Here is a 19573-nt window from a genome sequence, read left to right as displayed (position 1 = left end):
CCCCACCTTCGGGCCAGGGAGGGAGTGAAGGCTGGGGACCAGGCTGCTAGTCCCATAGAGCAGAGTGGGAACTTGTGGTGCCTTTTCTGGGCCTACCCATGGACCAATCAGCAGGTACTTCCTCCTGTTTAAGTCCCCTTAAAAGCCCTGGGCTCAGCCAGAGCAGAACAGACAATGGGACGGCCAGCTGCAGAGAGGAGCTACCCTCTGCTGAGAGCTCAATACTCATCAAGACGAGTGGGGCTGAATACTCCACGAGACACCCTGTCTATGGAAATGAGGTGCCCCTTGCAGATCTCGTCTGAGCTGTTCTCTCTTTTTTTTCTGAGACGGAGCCTTGCTCTGTCACCCAGGCTGGAGTGCAGTGGCACGATCATGGCTCACTGCAACCTCTGCCTCCTGGGTTCAAGTGATTCTCTTGCCTCAGCCTGCCCAGTAGCTGGGATTACAGGCACATGCCATCAGGCCCAGCTAATTTTTTTTGGTATTTTTAGTAGAGATGGGGTTTCACCATGTTGGCCAGGCTGGTCTCGAACTCCTGACCTCATGATCCACCCACCTCGGCCTCCCAAAGTGCTGGGATTACAGGCGTGAGCCACCACGTCCAGCCTGAGCTGTTCTCTCAAAGAAACTCCTCTTCCTCTTGCTTACCCTGTACTTGTCCGCATACCTCTTCCTGGTCACAGGACAAGAACTCGGGACCCATGAATGGTGAAGGCTAAAAGAACTGTAAACAAACATGTTAGGAGCTGAAACATGCCCCTTTCTCACCACGTTGCATGTGAAGAGGAGAGAAGAGCTGTGGCCCTTCAAGGAGCCCAGACCTGGGAGCTCCCCAAGCCAGTGCTGTGACTTCCTCTTTGGGGCACTGTGGTTCCTGGCATCTCCAAGCTTCCCCAGTGTTCCCCGGTGCCAGCAGTGGAAGCTGCTTGAGGTGCACCTGGTCTGGCTGTAGCTTCGCAGAGGACCAGTACCCATGCCAGCACCTGGAGCTGCCTGCCCCGCTGCAGCAACTAGCGTGTCTGAATGCACAGTGGCTGGACCCCATGCTCACTCCCACACCCGTCGCCGCTCCATGCCTGACTCTCCCTTGGCAGGTGTGGGATACAGGCTGGTAATATAGTGCAATGCCAGGCCATGGACAGAACAAGCCCAGTGGGCCCAAGTAAAACTCAGGCAAAGGCGCCATCAGCCATAGACGTTTCTGGCCAGAAAAGTGACACCCCAAAGATCTCGTAACACTAGGCCCAACTGTCCAGACTAAAAATCATAATGGAGTCACTCATGCTCACCAAACCAAAATTGAGCTGTCATCTGGCCTTTCAAGAAATCAAGAGAATGAAAGAGGTAACAGCCTAATTTCCCAAAGAGGCCAGTTTCAACTGACGTCGTATGAAGCTCTCTCTGTTTTAATCTTTCATCTGAAGTAACCTGAGGTTAACCAATCAGCTTATTTTTCCATTAATCTGTCTCCCTGTCCCCACCCTAAAATGACCAATCCACTTTTTTTCTGGAGCAACCCTATTAACTGAGGCCAATCCCCTTTTTGTTCTTTTTTTCTTCTTTATCCAACCCCTTTTCTGTCTATAAAGCCAATCTCCTCTGCTTCACTCATTAGAACACTTACTCTATTTTATAGAATGAAGTGTTGCCCAATGCTAGAATCACAATAAACCCAATTGAGATCTTTAAACAAAATGTGTTATAATTTTGTCTTTTGACAGAAGAAACATTTATTTGGGAAAATCTAAACTTTGGTAAGAACAGTAAGAGTCAGTGGTATGTGAATCATGACCAACTGCCACCTTTCTCCACCCCACCTAAGTGAGACAAAAATTCTACTCCAGGCCAGTGAAGGCAAGAACACAGGCCTTTGTTTCCCTGCAACTTCCAGTTCAAAGGTTATCTTCTTGGGAGGGCAGGACATTGGCAGATCTCATCCTGCTGCCTGTCGTTGAGGCTACATTTCAGGAGGGTGCAGGCAAGAAGTGGGAGCTCCCTTCTTCCACCTAGCCCAGGGTACTAGGATGTAGGTTCTACTTTGGGTACAGGACTGCTAAAAATTATGGGGCCCAGGCCAGATGTGTTGGCTCACACCTGTAATCCTAGCACTTTGGGAGACCGAGGTGGGTGGATCACTTGAGGTCAGGAGTTTGAGACCCAGCCTGGCCAACATGGTGAAACCGCGTCTCTACTAAAAATACAAAAATTGGCTGGGTGTGGTGGTGAGTGCCTATAATCCCAGCTACTTGGGAGGCTGAGGTAGGAGAGTCACCTGAATCCAGCAGGCAGAGGTTGCAGTGAGCTGAGATCGCACCTCTGCACTACAGCCTGGGTGACAAAGCAAGACTCCATCTCAAAAAAAAAAAAAAAAAATTATGGGGCCCCAAATCACCTCTTCCCCAGACCATAAAGTGAAGATTCCATGTTAGTGAAATGCCAAGAAGTATGCCAAGTATGCCAAGAAGACCAGAGGCTACTGCCCCATCTCCCTCCAAAACCGAGTGCTAAGTTTCTAAAGTAGGGGTATCACTCAGAAGAGTGCCATTGTCTCCACCCACAGCTCCATAGCCATGCTCACAAACTTTGCTCTCTGCTGATAGCTGTTTCATCACTCAATAAAATTCTTCTCCACCCTCCTCACCCTTCAACATCCAGCGTATCCTCGTTCTTCTTGGGCAAGGTCCAAGAGCTCGGAAACTGCTGAACGTGGGTACAAGCTATAACACAAGCGAGCTGGGGCACACCAGCATGTCCGAGCGAGGCCTGGGTGGGGCATGGCCAGCCAGAGGTCCCTGGCTTGCAGAGTGACTGAGAAGTAAATCCTACATCACTGGCTTGGAGGACCCCTAAATTATCACATGATAAAAACTCAAATGTCCAGTTTGAAAACAAAAACAAAAAACCACAAGGCATAAAAAGAAACAAAGTATGGACCATTCAAAGGAAAAAAACTAAAGAAATCAATAGAAATTGTCCCTAAGATCAGATGGCAGACTTATTAGAAAATGACGTGGCCGGGCACGATGACTCACGCCTGTAATCACAGGATTCTGGGAGGCTGAGGCAGGCAGATTGCTTGAGGCCAGGAGTTTGAGAGCAGCCTGGGTAACATGGCGAAACCCCGTCTCTACAAAATGTACAAAAAAACTAGCTGGGTGTGGTGGCATGCTCCTACAGTCCTGGCTACCTGGGAGGCTGAGGTGGGAGGATGACCTCAGCCCAGGCTGCAGTGAGCCATGACTATTCCATTGCCCTCTAGCCTGAGCGACAGAGCAAGACTCTGTCTCAGAAAAAAAAAGTTATGTAATTATGTGGCCAGGCATAGTGGCTCACACCTGAAATGTAAGTACTTTGGGAAGTCAAGGCAGGAGGATTAGTTGAGACCAGGTGTTTGAGACCAGTCTGGGCAACATAACGAGACCCTGTCTCTACAAAAAAATTTTAAAATTAGCTAAGTATGGTGGCACGTGCCTGCAGTTCCAGCCACTTGAGAAGCTAAGGCGGGAGGATCACTTGTGCCCAGGAAGTTTGAGGCTGCAGGGAGCTGTCATTGCACCACTGCACTCCAGACAGAAGGAGACCCTGTCTCAAAATAAAATAAAATGATGTATAAATAAAACAAATATCAGTAAAGAGAAAGACATGAAAAGAAAAAAATAATTTTTTTTTTTTTGAGATGGAGTCTTGCTTTATCACCCAGGCTGAAGGGCAGTAGAACCTGTGACCTCCATCTCCCAGGTTCAAGCGATTCTCGTGTCTCAGCCTCCTGTGTAGCTGGAATTACAGGTGCATGCCACCGTGCCTAATTGTTGTACTTTTAGTGTAGACGGGGTTTTACCATGTTGGTCAGGCTGGTCGAACTCCTGACCTTAAGTCATCTGCCTGGCTCAGCCTCCCAAAGTGCTGGGATTACAGGCATGAGCCACCATGCCCGGTCTGAAAAAAAGAAATTCTGAAGATGAAAAGTACAATAACTGCAATGAAAAAGCAGATCTGAGCAAGGAGAAGAAAGAAATAGTGAACTTGAAGATAGGATAATTAAAAGTATCAAGTCTGAAAAACAGGAAGAAAAAAGAATACAGAAAGTGAACAGAGCTTAAAGGACCTATAGAACACCATCAAGCAGCCCAACGTAAGCAATGTGGGAGTCCCAGAGAAAGAGGAGAGAGAGGGGATCAGATAAATGATCTGAAGAAATAATAGCTGAAAAATTCACAAGTTTGATGAAAGACAAATATTTAAAAGACAAAATAAATACAAACATCCAAGAGGCTCAACAAACTCCAAGTAGGATGAACTCAAGAGTCTAACTGAAATACATTATAATCAAACTGTAAAAAGACACGGCCAGGCTCAGTGGCTCACACCTGTTATCCTAGCACTTTGGGAGGCCACGGTGGGTGGATTACTTGAGGTCAGGAGTTCAAGACCAACCTGGATGACATGGTGAAACCCTGTCTCTACTAAAATACTAAAATTAGCCCCATGTGATGCCACATGCCTGTGATTCCAGCTACACAGGAGGCTGAGTCACAAAAATTGCTTGAACCCGGGAGACAGAGGTTGCAGTGAGCCAAGATGGCGCCACTGCACTCCACCCTGGGGACAGTGAGACTTTGTCTTAAAACACACACACACACACACACACACACACACACACACACACAAACTGTCAAAAGACAAAGACAAAGAGAGAATCCCGAAGACGGCATGAGAGAAGCAACTTATCACATACAAAGGATAAGATTACCAACGGGTTTTTTCATCAGGAACTGTGGAGGCCAGAAAGCAGTGTGCTAATATATTCAAAATGCTAAAAGAAAAAATACCAAGAATACTGTATCTGGCAAAAATGCCCTTCAAAAGTGAGGGAGAAATCAAGACATTTCCAGATAAATCTGATTAACACTAGATCTTCCCTATCAGAAATATTCAAGGGAATTCTGTGGGTTGAAAGGAAATGACAATAAATAACTTGAAGCTTTATGAAGAACGAAAAATCTCTAAAAACAATCAGATTAATCAAATTCATAGGAACAGACAGGAGAATGGTGTTTACCAGAGGCCTAAGGGTGGGGAGAATGGGCAGGTGTTGGTCAAAGGGTACAAGGTTCAGTTATACAGCAGGAGTAAGTATTTTGAGATAACACTGCACAACATGGTGACTACATTTAATAATAATGTATTACATATTTCAAAATTGCTAAGAGAATTTCAAATGTCCTCATCACAACAAAATGATAAATACTTGAGGTGACTGATATGTTGATTAGCTTGATTTAATCAAACCACATTGTGTACATATATCAGAACATCACATTGTACTCTATAAATACGCACAATTATGATTTGTTGATTAACAATAAAAAATATATTTGTAAAAGAAATCTCTTTGGTAAAGGTAAACAGATGGGCAACTATAAAAGCTAGTATTATTGTAACAACTGTTTGTAATTTCTTTTTTTGTTTTCTACAAGATTTAAGAGGCTAATACATTACAAAACAATTAGACTAAAAGCTAATATTACTGTAACTTTGGTTTGCAATTCCACATTTTGTTTTCCATACAATTTAAGAGACTAATGCATTTTAAAAACCAATTTTTAGATCCTGTTTTTAAACATACAATGTATAGGCCGGGCACCGTGGCTCACGCCTGTAATCCCAGCACTTTGGGAGGCTGAGGTGGGTGGATCACGAGGTCAGGAGATCGAGACCATCCTGGCTAACATGGTGAAACCCCGTCTCTACTAAAAATACAAAAAAAAATTAGCCAGGCATGGTGGCGGGCGCCTGTAATCCCAGCTACTCGGGAGGCTGAGGCAGGAGAATGGAGTGAACCTGGGAGGCGGAGCTTGCAGTGAGCCGAGACTGCGCCACTGCACTCCAGCCTGGGCAACAGAGCAAGACTCTCTCTCAAAAAAAAAACAACATATAATGTACAAAGATATACTTTTGTGACATCAATAACTAGAAGGAGTTGGGGCAGAGCTGTTAAAAGGTAGAGTTTTTGTATGTTATTGAAGTTAAGCTGGCATAAATTCAAACTAGAGTATTATAATTTTAGGACATTAAATATAATCTCCATGGTAATCACAGAGAAAACAGTTACAGGACATGTTACATATTATATTAAAATTTTTCACTACAAAAAAATAAACTAAACACAAAAGAAGACAGTAATGCAGGAAATAAGGAATTAAAAAACTATAATGCATACAGAACATAAATTAGTAAAATAACGTAAATCCCTCCTTATCAATAATTACTTTAAATGTAAATGGATTAAACCCTCCAAAGATAGAAATTGGCAGAATGGATTTAAAAAAAACACAGAATCCACCTATATGCTATCTATAAGAGATTCTATATCTAAAGACACAAAAAGATTGCAAGTAAAAATTTTGAAAAAAATATTTCACATAAATTGTAACCAAAGGAGATTAGGGATGGCTTTACAAATATCAGACAAAATAGTCTTTAAATTAAAAAAAGGTTATAAGAGACAAAAAAGGAGACATATACAGCAAGAAGATTAGAACAATTATTAACATTTATGCACCTAAATGTACAAATGAGGATATTGATGGTTTGTTTTTAGGTGTAAAAAACAAACCATGACTAATAGTTGCAGACTTTAATACCCCACTCTCAATAATGGACAGAACAACCTGGCAGAAGATAATTAAGAAAATGGAGGACTTGGGGCTGGGCGTGCTGGCTCACGCCTATAATCCCAGCACTTTGGGAGGCCAAGGCAGGCAGATAACGAGCTCAGGAGATTGACACTATCCTGGCTAACACGGTGAAACCCCATCTCTATTAAAAATACAAAAAAATTAGCTGGGCATGGTGGCGGGCACCTGTAGACCCAGCCACTGGGGAGACTGAGGCAGGAGAATGCTGTGAATCCGGGAGGTAGAGCTTGCAGTGGGCTGAGATCACGCCACTGCACTCCAGCCTGGGCAACAGAGCGAGACTCCGTCCCAAAAAAAAAAAAAAAAAAAAAAAAACAGAGGACTTGACCGGGCACAGTGGCTCACACCTGTAATCCCAGAACTTTGGGAGGCTGAGGCAGGTGGATCACAAGGTCAGGAGTTCAAGACCTGCCTGGCCAAGATGGTGAAACCCCATCTCTACTAAAAATACAAAAATTATCTGGGCGTGGTGGCAGGTGTCTGTAGTCCCAGCTACTCGAAGGCCGAGGCAGAGAACTGCTTGCACCTGGGAGGTGGAGGTTGCAGTGAGCTGAGATGGCGCCACTGCACTCCAGCCTGGGTGACAGAGTGAGACTCCGTCTCAAATAAATAAATAAGAGGACTTGAACAATGCAGTAAACCAACTACATCTAACAGGCATCTAAAACTCTTTTTTTTTTTTTTTTTTTTTTGAGACAGAGTTTCACTCTTGTTGCCCAGGCTAGAGTGCAATGGCTCGATCTTAGCTCACCACAACCTCTGCCTCCCGGGTTCAAGCGATTCTCCTGCCTCAGCCTCTCTGGTAGCTGAGATTACAGGTGTGCACCACCATGCCTGGCTAATTTTGTATTTTTAGTAGAGACAGAGTTTCACCATGCTGGTCAGGCTGGTCTTGAACTCCTGACCTTGGGTGATACACCAGCCTCAGCCTCCCAAAATGCTGGGATTACAGGCGTGAGCCACCGCGCCTGACCTACATCTAAAATTCTTTACCTAACAATAGAATATGCATTCTTCTCAAGTGCCCATGGGTCATTCTCCAGGATAGACCACAAATTGTCTCAATAGATTTTAAAGAAAAGATAGCACACAGAATATCTTCTCCAACCACAGTGGGATGAAGTTAGAAATCAGTAACAAGGAAAACTAAAATTCCCAAATTTGTGGGAACCAAATAACACTTTTTGTTTTTGAGATGGAGTCACCCAGGCTGGAGTGTGGTAGTGTGACCTCGGCTCACTCCAACCTCCACCTCCCAGGTTCAAGCAATTCTGCTTCAGCCTCTTGAGTAGCTGGGATCACAGGTGCCCAACACCACAACCAGCTAATTTTTGTATTTTTAGTAGAGACAGGGTTTCACAGGTTGGACAGGCTGGTGTGAACTCCTGACCTCAAGTAATCCACCCACTTCAGCCTCCCAAAGTGCTGGGATTACAGGCATAAGCCACTGTGCCCAGTCTAAATAACACACTCTTAAATCACCAATGGATCAAAGAAGAAATCAAAAGGAAAATTAGAAAATACTTAGAGACAAATGAAAATAAAAAACAATATACCGAAACCTTTGGAATTAAGCAAAAGCAGTGCTAAGGTGGGAATTTATAGCTGTAAACACTTACATTAAAACAGAAAGATCTTGGGCTGGGCACGGTGGCCAATGACTGTAATCCCAGCACTTTGGGAGACATAGATGAGAGGATTGCATGAGGTCAGGAGTTTGAGACCAGCCTGGGCAATATCGACAGACCCTGTTTCTACAAAAAATTTAAAAAATTAAGGTGCCAGGCATAGTAGCTCACACCTGTAACCCCAGTACTTTAGGAGGCTGACACAGGCGGATCACTTGAGCCCAAGAGTTCAAGACCAGCCTGGGGAACACAGTGAAAGCCCATCTCTACAAAAAGTACAAAAATAATTAGCTGCACGTGGTGCCCCACGCCTGTAGTCCCAGCTATTCTAGAGGCTGAGGTGGGAGGATCACTTGAGCCTGGGAGGTAGAGGTTGCAGCGAGCCAAAATTGCACCACTGCACTGTTGCAGGAAGTCAGGGACTCCGAACAGAAGGACCGGCTGGAGCCACGGCAGAGGAACATAAATTGTGAAGATTTCATGGACATTTATCAGTTCCCAAATAATACTTTTATAATTTCTTACACCTGTTTTACTTTAATCTCTTAATCCTGTTATCTTCCTAAGATGAGGATGTACGTCACCTCAGGACCACTGCGATAATTGTGTTAACTGTTCAAATTGATTGTAAAACATGTGTGTTTGAACAATATGAAATCAGTGCACCTTGAAAAAGAACAGAATAACAGCAATTTTCAGGGAACAAGGGAAGACAACCATAAGGTCTGACTGCCTGAGGGGTCAGGCAAAATAGAGCTATATTTTTCTTCTTGCAGAGAGCCTATAAACGGACGTGCAAGTAGGAAAGATATCACTAAATTCTTTTCCTAGCAAGGAATATTAATAATTAATACCCTGGGAAGAAATGCATTCCTAGGGGGAGGTCTATAAATGGCTGCTCTGGGAGTGTCTGTCTTATGCGGTTGAGATAAGGACTGAAATACGCCCTGGTCTCCTGCAGTACCCTCAGGCTTGTTAGGGTGGGGGAAAAACTCCGCCCTGGTAAATTTGTGGTCAGACCGGTTCTCTGCTCTCGAACCGTGTTTTCTGTTGTTTAAGATGTTTATGAAGACAATATGTGCACAGCTGAAGATAGACCCTTATCAGTAGTTCTGATTTTGCCCTTGTCCTGTTTCCTCAGAAGCATGTGATATTTGTTCTGCCTTTTGCCCTTTGAAGCATGTGATCTTTGTGACCTACTCCCTGTTTGTACACCCCTCCCCTTTTGAAATCCTTAATAAAAACTTGCTGGTTTTAAGGCTCAGGTGGGCATCACGGTCCTACCGATATGTGATGTCACCCCCAGAGGCCCAGCTGTAAAACTCCTCTCTTTGTACTCTTTCTCTTTATTTCTCAGCTGGCCGACACTTATGGAAAGTAGAAAGAACCTACGTTGAAATATTGGGGGCGGGTTCCCCTGATACTGCACTCCAGCCTGGGGGATAGAGCGAAAGCCTGTTTCAAATATTTTAAATTAAAAAAAAAAAAAGGGCAGGCACGGTGGCTCACACCTGTAATCCTAGCACTTTGGAAGGCCAAGGCGGGTGGATCACCTGAGGTCAGGAGTTCAAGACCAGACTGGCCAACATGGTGAAACCCCATCTCTACTAAGATACAAAAATTAGCCAGGCATGATGGCGGTTGCCTGTAATCCCAGCTACTTGGGAGGCTGAGATGGGAGAATCACTTGAACCCAGGAGACGGCGGTTGCAGTGAGCCAAGATCATGCCACTGCACTCTAGCCTGGGCGGCTGAGCAAGACTGTCTCAAAAAAAAAAAAAAAAGTTTGCTTCACTTGACTAGCCAAAAAAAAAAAAAAGACTCAAATTACCAAAATAAGAAATTAAAATGGATACATTACTACCAGCTCTACAGAAATAAAAAGAATTGGCTGGGCATGGTGGCTCATGCCTGTAATCCCAGCACTTTGGGAAGCCGAGGTGGGCGGATCACGCGGTCAGGAGATCAAGACCTCCTGGCCAACATAGTGAAACCCCATCTCTACTAAAAATGCAAAAATTAGCTGGGTGTGGTGGCATGTGCCTGTAATCCCAGCTACTCGGGAGGCTGAGGCAGGAGAATCACTTGAAACCGGGAGGCAGAGATTGCAGTGAGCTGAAATTGCACCACTGCACTCCAGCTTGGTGACGGAGCGAGACTCCATCTCAAAAATAAATAAATAAAATAAAAAAGAATCGTCAGAGAACTATGAACAACTGTATGCCAACAAGTTGCATAAACCTAGATGAAATGGACACATTCCTAGAAACATAAAATCTACTGAGACTGAATCACAAAGAAATAGAAAATCTGAATAGACCCATAACTAGTGTAAGGAGAATGAATCAATCATCAACAAACTCCCAAAAAGGAAAGGTCCTAGACCTGATGGCTTTGCTGGTGATTCTACCAAACATTGGGAGAGGAACTGATGCCAATCCTTCTCAAACTTTTCCAGAGAGTTGAGGAGGAAGGGGTAATTCCTGGTTCATTTTATGAGGCCGACGACAATGCCCTGGTGCTGGGGCCAGACAGGGACACTACAGGAAAAGAGAAATGCATATGAATATCCCTTATGAACATTCATTTGAAAATCTTTAACAAAATCCAGATGATTAAAGTTTTTTTTCACCTCTGCTCATGAGAGATATTGATCTGATAGTTTTTCATGTAGTGTCCTTGTTGAGTTTTGATGTCAGAGTTGTGCTGGTTTTGTGGATAAGGTGGGAAGTATCTCCTCTTAAAGTATTCTGGAAGACTTTGTGCAGGATTGGTGTTCTTTCTTTCTTAGATGGTTGGAAAAATTCACCAGTAAAGCATCTGAGCATAGAGCTTTCTTTGTGGGCCAGTTTTACTTTTTATGTCTCAGCTTTGTGTAAATGCTTAGGATAGTCAAGTTCAGAGACAGAAAGTAGATGGGTGGTTGCCAGGGGCTGGTGGGGGCAGGAAATGGGAACTATTGTTAAATGGGTGTAAAGTTTCAGTTTTGCAACATGAAAAAAGTTCTGATGATAGATGGTGGTGAGTGTTGTACAACAATGTGAATGTACTTAATACCACTGAACTGGACGCTTTAAAATGGCTAAAATGGTATATTTTATCTCCATTTTATTACAATTTTAAAACATGTATATATTGTTGAGCCTATAACATATAGAAATGTAATATATTTGCCAATAACAAACGAGGTGAGTGGGAGCAAAGCTGTATTAGGCTACAGAAATGACTCCACATGGAAAGTTGAATCCAAAGGAACAAATAAAGAGATCCAGAAATGATAGAGTTACAACAACAAAATTTACAAACATACTTTTCTTTCTTCTCTGAATTCCTTTACGACAGCTGGCTTCTTTGTGGAAACTGACAAGCAAATTCTAAAATTCATATGTAATTGCAAGGGACCCAGAATAACCAAAACAATCTTGAGAAAGAATAATAGTGGAGGACTCACCCTTCCTGATTTCAAACCTTACTCCAAAGTAACAGTAAGCAAAGTGTGTTAGTGGCATAAGGATAGATATATAGATCAGCGGAATAGAAATGAGAGTCCAGAAATAAGCTCATGTGTCTATAGTCAACTGATTTTTAACAAGGTGAAAAAATAGTCTTTGCAACACATGGTGATGGAACAACAGGACAGCCACATACATAATGAAGTTGGAGCTTTACTTCATCATGCCATATACAAGAATTAACTCAAATGTGTCCAATGAGACCTGGAAGCGGATCGCATGAAGGTCATGCCACAGCACACACAGGAGCCTCGCCATGTTGCCCAGGCCCGTCTCAAACTTCTGAGTTCAGGCAATCTGCCCACCTCGTCCTCCAAAAGTATGGTTTAGCTGTGTCCCCACCCAAATTTCATCTTGAATTGTATCTCCCATAATCCCCACGTGTCGTGGGAGGGACCCGGTGGGAGGTAACTGAATCATGGGGGCGGGTTTTTCCCAGGCGGTTCTCGTGATAGTAAGTCTCACGAGATCTGACGGTTTTATAAAGGGCAGTCCCCCTGCACACACTCTCTTGCCTGCTGCCATGTAAGACATGTCTTGCTTCCCCTTCACCATCTGCTATGATTGTTAAGGCCTCCCCAAGCATATGGAACTGTGAGTCAATTAATCCTCTTTTCTTTATAAACTACCCAATCTCAGGTATGTCTTTATTAGCAGTGTGAGAACAGACTAACACATGCTGGGATTACAGGCGTGAGCCACCCCGCACCCGGCCTCACAGATTGATTTTTTTTTTTCTTTTTGAGACAGTCTCTCTCAGTTGCCCAGGCTGGAGTGCAGTGGTGCGATCTTGGCTCACTACAAGCTCCGCCTCCTGGGTTCATGCCATTCTCCTGCCTCAGCCTCCCGAGTAGCTGGGACTATAGGCGCCCGCCACTACGCCCGGCTTTTTTGTATTTTTAGTAGAGACGGGGTTTCACCATGTTAAGTCAGGATGGTCTCAATCTCCTGACCTCGTGATCCACCCATCTCAGCCTCCCAAGGTGTAGGGATTACAGGCGTAAGCCACCGCACCCAGCCACAGATTGATTTCTTGTGAGTCAGGCTGTGTGATGAAGAAGCCCAGAAGAGAAAGAAGAGGAAAGAAAAGGAATCAGGAATGACTCTTACTCAGCGTCACTTGACATTCATGGATGTGGCTACAGAATTCTCTCAGGAGGAGTGGAAATAACTAGACCCTGCACAGAGGGCTTTATACAGGGAAGTGATGTAGGAGAACTACAGGAACCTGGTCTTCCCGGGAATCTGTCTTCCTGACCTGAGCATTATCTCCATGTTGGAGACAAAGCGAGAGCTCTGGACTCTGCAGGGTGAAGATAGCAAACAATCCAGATGGCAGGGAATGCATCAAAGGTGTGAACACAGGGAGGAGCTGTACATTGGGAAGTAATACAGAAAATGAGCCTATTAAAAATCAACTTGGATTAACCCTTCAGTCACATCTGCCTGAATTGCAGCTATTTTAAGCTGGAAGGAAAATTTATGGAAGTAATCAAATTGAAAAGTTTACAAACCATAGTTCCTCAGTTCCACCACTTCAAAAAACTTCTTCTAGTGTTAAAACACATGCTTTAAATAAATACAGAAATGATTTCATTGATTTCCCATTATTCCCACAAGAAGACAAAGCACACATTAGAGGAAAAATCTTATGAACGTAGTTAAGATGGCAAAGTTTTTAGAGTGTCTGCAAGCCTTACTAATCATCAAGTAATCCATACTGCAGATAAACCTTACAAATGCAGTAATGTGGCAAGGTCTTTAGTTGCAATCCACACCTTGTAGATCACTAGAGAATTCATACTGGACAGAAGCCTTATAAACGTACTGACTGTCACAAAGTGTTTAACAGCAATTCAAACTTTGCACAACATCAAAGAATTCATACTGGAGAGAGGCCTCGCAAATGTAACGAATGTGGTAAAGCATTTAAAGAGTGTTCAGGACTTACTGCCCATCTTGTAATCCATACTGGAGAAAAACCTTACAAATGTAATGAGTGTACAAGAACTTCAGGCACAAATTTTCCCTCACTCAACAGAGAAGTCGTACTGCAGAAAAACCTTACACATGTAATGAATGTGGCAAGGTCTTTGGTCAATTGCACGGCATCAAATAATTCATAGTACAGAGAAGCCTTACAAATGTAACAAACGTTGAAAGCATTTAGCAAGCATTCAGGACTTACGGCCCATCTTCTAATCCATACTGGAGAGAAACTTTACAAATATAGTGAATGCGGCAAGGTCTTCGGACACAAGTTATACCTAATCAACCATCAGATAATTCATACTGGAGAGAGACCTTACAAGTGTAATTCAAGTGGCAAGGTGAATCAAAATTTACACCTTGCATGACATTGGAAAATTCATACTGGAGAGAATTCGCCGCACACCTTACAGATGCAAAAATGTGGCAACGCCTTCAGTCGTACTTCATAGCTAACACAACATTGGAGGACTTGCATAGGTCACAAACGTTGTAAGTGTAATAAATGTGGCAAAGAATTCAGTTTGCATTCAAGCCTCAGTACCCATCTACTGATCCACACACTGAAAGGTAACCTTACAAATATAAAGATAATATATATAAAAATAATATATAAAGAGAGAACAGTTGGCCAGGCACAGTGGTTCACGCCTGTAATCCCAGCACTTGAGGAGGCCAAGACGTATGGATCATGAGGTCAAGAGATCGAAACCATAGGCCAGGCGCGGTGGCTCACGCCTGTAATCCCAGCATTTTGGGAGGCTGAGGCGGGTGGATCATGAGGTCAGGAGTTCAAGACCAGCCTGGCCAAAATGGTGAAACCCCGTCTCTACTAAATATACAAAAATTAGCCAGGCGTGGTGGCGGGCGCCTGTAATCCCAGCTACTCGGGAGGCAGAGGCAGGAGAATTGCTTGAACCCAGGAGGTGGAGGTTGTGGTGAGCCAATATCATGCCACTGCACTTCAGCCTGCTAGGTAACAGAGTGAGACTCCAACTCAAAAAAAAAAAAAAAAAAAAAGAGAGGTCGAGACCATCCTGGCCAACATGGCGAAACCCTGTCCCTACTAAAAATACAAAAATAAAAATTAGCCATGTGTGGTGGTGCACGCCAGTAGTCCCAGCTACTAGGGAGGCTGAGGCAAAAGAATTGCTTGAACCTGGGAGGTGGAGGTGAGCCGAGATCGCGCCACTGCACTCCAGCCTGGGTGACACAGCGAGACTCCGTCTCAAAAAAAAAAAAAAAAAAAAAGACAGAACAGTTATATCGGAGTAGAGAGTTTAATCAAAACTACCAGAACAATTCATCCTGCCAGTGGCCAAGTCTACAACATTGAATTCAACCCTCCCAAAACTGTTGGCATTGATGATCTGACTGGGGAGCCTCTCATTCAGCAAGAGGATGATAAACCAGAGATGGTTATCAAGAGACTAAAGGCTTGTGAGCTGAAACAAAGCCAGTCTTAGAATATTACCAAAAAAAAAGGGGTAATGGAAACATTCTCCAGAACAGAAACCAAGAAGATTTGGCCCTATGTATATGCTTTCCTACCAACTAAAATTCCACAAACAAGCCAGAAAGTTCTTCAGTTACTCCATGAGGAGAAATACATGTAACGAGTAAGATGAGCAAACCTCTTAGGCTTTCCATTTAGAAGCTGCTATTCCTAAGACTTCCAGTATATATGAATTCTTTGAAAAGTATACTACTTTTATTTCTACTAATTTTATTCTGAATACTAAGGAAGTATCAAATGAGATAGATACTAAGATTCATCTTTTGAAATTATCTAGTGTGTTTTATCCAGTTATCTTCAAAAACATCAGAGATGTCTAAACTTTTAAAACATTTGTTAGAGTAAAATTTATTTTGGTGTTAAACACACTTTCAGTTTACTCAGAATTTTCAATTTGCTGTAAAAATGTATCAATTAGCATAGATAAAAATATTACTTTAAGATCACTTGTTTTCTTTTGAAAATACATATGTACTGAGGGTTATTATTTATGTCAGAAACTGACATTGTAAGTTCTTGGGTAAACACGAAAGTTGAATGAATTTTTCAACAAAATGTAGTTAAAGTCTATGTTTACAGATGTTACTCAGGTTAAGAAATGTGTTTTACGATCTACTTACCAGTTTCTCTTTTTGATCCAATGTATGAGATCTGCCCCGATAAATAACAAGGTATTGTACACCCCTCCCAAAAATAAAAGAAAAAGAGAAAACCCATGGCACTATGTAAATAAGCACACTTTGTCTTTAGTAAATAGCTCAGGCATGCCTGGGGAACGTCCCTTTGCCATAAATAGCAATCAATCATAATTAGTAAACAGGTGTGCCAATAAAAAGAATTTACATGATAGGTTAACAAGGATCAGGAAAGTAAGTTAATTTCCTGAAGGAGTTGTTTGTTTCTGATCAGAGAAATTGATACCTGTTAGCATTCACTGCCACCTTATCTTAAGGGGAAAGAACTCTACTGGTGTCATCTGACCAGCCATTTAAAAATTGGAATCTAAAGTGATTCCTTAGTGGGGCAACAAGGATGGTTGCTGATGTACTGTGTGGTCTGGTAGGAGAAGTGGGGCAATATGAGAAGTGGAGGAAAAACTCGACTATGTCTTCCATGGCATATTTACTCTTATTTTACTTGGTGCTAAATCAAATGAAACAAGCCCTTGTAACAGCTGTTATTAATTGCCTTTAAAAATCTGTCCTGTTTTTTTCCAGGTACTTAAAATACAAGTGCCAGTAACTGGTTCTTATGTATTTGTGGCGGGGGGGAAATTTATTTTCCTTTTCTTCTGATATTTTAAAAATCCATCGATCTTTCAAGATGAACCAAGGTTTTTAAAAATAATTATAGAAGGCCGGGCCCGTTGGCTCACGCCTGTAATCCCAGCACTTTGGGAGGCTGAGGTGGGCAGATCATGAGGTCAGGAGATCAAGACCATCCTGGCTGACACAGTGAAACCCAGTCTCTACTAAAAATACAAAACATTAGCCGGGCGTGGTGTCGGGCACCTGCAGTCCCAGCTACTCGGGAGGCTGAGGCAGGAGAATGGAGTGAACCGGGGAGGCAGAGCTTGCAGTGAGCTGAGATCGCACCACTGCACTCCAGCCTAGGCGACAGAGTGAGACTCCATCTCATAAAAAAAAAAAAAAAAAAAAGAATTATAGTAAACACTTCATTCTTTTTTGTCCCACCCATCCCTGCCCAACTAGCATTTCATTATAAAACTTTCCATAATGCTTTATTTGAATGTTAATATTATGTGCTTTCTAAAAATGTTGTGAATTACCAAACTTATGGATTATCATTAGGTGATCAGGCACACATTAGTCTTTATCAGAATAAAATGAAATTTCATTTAAAAAAAAGAAAACTACCAATATAATTCTTGAGTATGATTCACATTTAACTGCTGGCACTGTAATTTGTAACTCTTTGATTTAGAATGTACATAGTTCTCATGTTTTAGGTAATAGGTAATACAGTTTATTTTATTTTTTTTGAGACAGAGTCTTGCTCTGTCACCCAAGCTAGAGTGCAGTAGCATAATCTTGACTCACTGCAACCTCTGCCTCCTAGGTTCAAACAATTCTCCTGCCTCAGCCTCCCCTGCCGCTGGGATTACAGGTGCGTGCCACCATGCCCAGCTAATTTTTGTATTTTTAGTAGAGATGGGCTTTCACCATTCACCACGTTGGCCAGGCTGGTCTGGAACTCCTGACCTCAGGTGATCCACCCACCTCAGCCTCCTAAAGTGCTGTGATTACAGGAGTGACCCACCACGCCCAAGCTAAAGTTTAAATTTTCCTTAAAAAAAAAAAAAAGTGTCCAAAGACCTAAAAGGGCTAAAACTAAAAAAACTCTTAGAAGAAATATAAAAATAAATCTTCATGACTTCAGATTTGGCAATGCAGACCATGGGGAGTGACTGCTAACAGGTGCAGGGTTTCTTGGGGGGTAATGAAAATATTCTAATATCGATTGTGGTAATGATTGTACAACACTGTAAACACATTAAAAATCATTGAATTGTACACTTTAGATGAGTGAATTATGTGTGATTTATATTTCAAAAGGTTGTTTAAAAAATTCTATAACATAAGCAGCTTGATACAGCTAATGAGACACTCACCTCTCTCTCAAATTCATCCTCCTCCTCCAAAAGATCATACACCTGCTCTAAAAGCTGAACTCCCAGGCCACGAATTACATCAGTTCTCAAGACTTCAACTAGTCTCCTGATCTTTTCAGAACCTGGCATGATAGCTAAAAGGCAACAACAAAGACAAAGGGAAAAATAAACACTTTTACCACTATAGCAAGAACACTGCAATTTTTTAAAATTTTGTATTTTATTTTATTGTATTTTATTTTATTTATTTATTTTATTTCTGAGATGGAGTCTTGCTCTGTCACCCAGGCATGTGATCTCAGCTCACTGCAAGCTCCGCCCCCTGGGTTCACGCCATTCTCCTGCCTCAGCCTCCCGTCTAATTGGGACTACAGGGGCCCACCACCACGCCCGGCTAATTTTTTGTATTTTTAGTAGAGACAGGGTTTCACTGTGTTAGCCAGGATGGTCTCGATCTCCTGACCCGTGATCCGCCCGCCTCAGCCTCCCAAAGTGCTGGGATTACAGGCATGAGCCACTGCGCCCAGCCAATTATTTTTAAGTGACAGGGTCTTGCACTGTCACAGGGATGTAGTACAGTGTGACCATAGCTCACTATAGACTCTAATTCCTGGGCTCAAGCAATCATCCTGCCTCAGCCTCCCAAGTAGCCAGAACTACAGGAATGCACTACCATCTCCAACTAATTCTTAAATTTTTTGTAGTGATGGGGTCTATGTTGTCCCGGTTGGTCTTGAACTCCTGGCCTCAAGCAATCCTCCCACCTTGGCCTCCCAAAGCAATGAGATTACAGGCATGATTATACCACACCAGGCCTTTTTTTTTTTGGTATTTTATTTTACTATTTTATTTTTATTTCATTTCATTTGATTTTTTGAGACAGGGTCTTGCTCTGTCACTCAGGCTGGAGTGCAGTGGCATGCTCATGGCTCACTGCAGCCTCAACCTCCTGGGTTCAAGAAATCATCTTACCTCAGCCGCCTGAGTAGCTGGGACTACAGGCATGAGCCACTATGCCTGGCTAATTTTTGTATTTTTTGTAGACACAAGTTTTCATCATGTTGCCCAGGCTGGTCTCAAACTCCTGGACTCAAGCAATCTGCCCTCCTCAGCCTCCCAAAGTACAGGCATGAGCCACCATACCCAGCAGGCCTGTTTTTTAAAAAATCTTGTTATACTGACATTCTTTTTCCCCTATGACAAGAGTTTGGTTTAATGACTTACAATTTACGTATGAACTTAAGCTTCACTACCATCTCTTAAACCTAAAAAAATCACAACTGTCTAACTTGAAGAAAAGTCACATGAAAAACCACAAACATTTGTCTATTTATTTATTTTTAAAAATCAATTTTCATGTAACTTTTCAGGAATACCTCTGTTGCATAACACAGGATATACCTTTTATGGAGATATGCAAATGAAATAATTTTAAAAACACAAAAAAAATTTATAGGCATTAGTTCCTTGTTTTGACACAGTTCTCCAATAAACACATGCTCTCCAGTTTGCTGTAAAAGAATAAACTAGGCTAGGAGTGGTGGCTCACGCCTGTAATCCCTCACTTTGGGAGGCCAAGGTGGGAAGATCACCTA

At 42.7% G+C, this 19573-nt stretch overlaps 1 protein-coding gene across 10 annotated transcripts in view; it reads right to left on the bottom strand.

Moving 5' to 3' along the window:
- The window catches only part of NEK4 (NIMA related kinase 4), a 57878-nt gene that overhangs the window by 6402 nt on the left and 31903 nt on the right, over nt 1-19573 (bottom strand). For 7 of the 10 annotated variants that reach the window (XR_008523202.2, XM_054550360.2, XM_054550364.2 and 4 more), the window contains 1 exon segment: nt 17979-18112. Coding sequence is in view for 8 of the 10 variants with exons in the window: in XM_054550360.2 (XP_054406335.2) it covers nt 17979-18112 (134 nt within the window). In the remaining 2 variants the exon portion in view is untranslated. 10 annotated transcript variants of the gene reach the window in all.

Source organism: Pongo abelii, chromosome 2 (genome assembly GCF_028885655.2).
Source record: "Pongo abelii isolate AG06213 chromosome 2, NHGRI_mPonAbe1-v2.0_pri, whole genome shotgun sequence".
NCBI classification, from domain to species: Eukaryota; Metazoa; Chordata; class Mammalia; order Primates; family Hominidae; genus Pongo; species Pongo abelii.
Note: the sequence above shows the minus strand (reverse complement) of the source record. Positions and strands in the feature narration are given on the sequence as shown.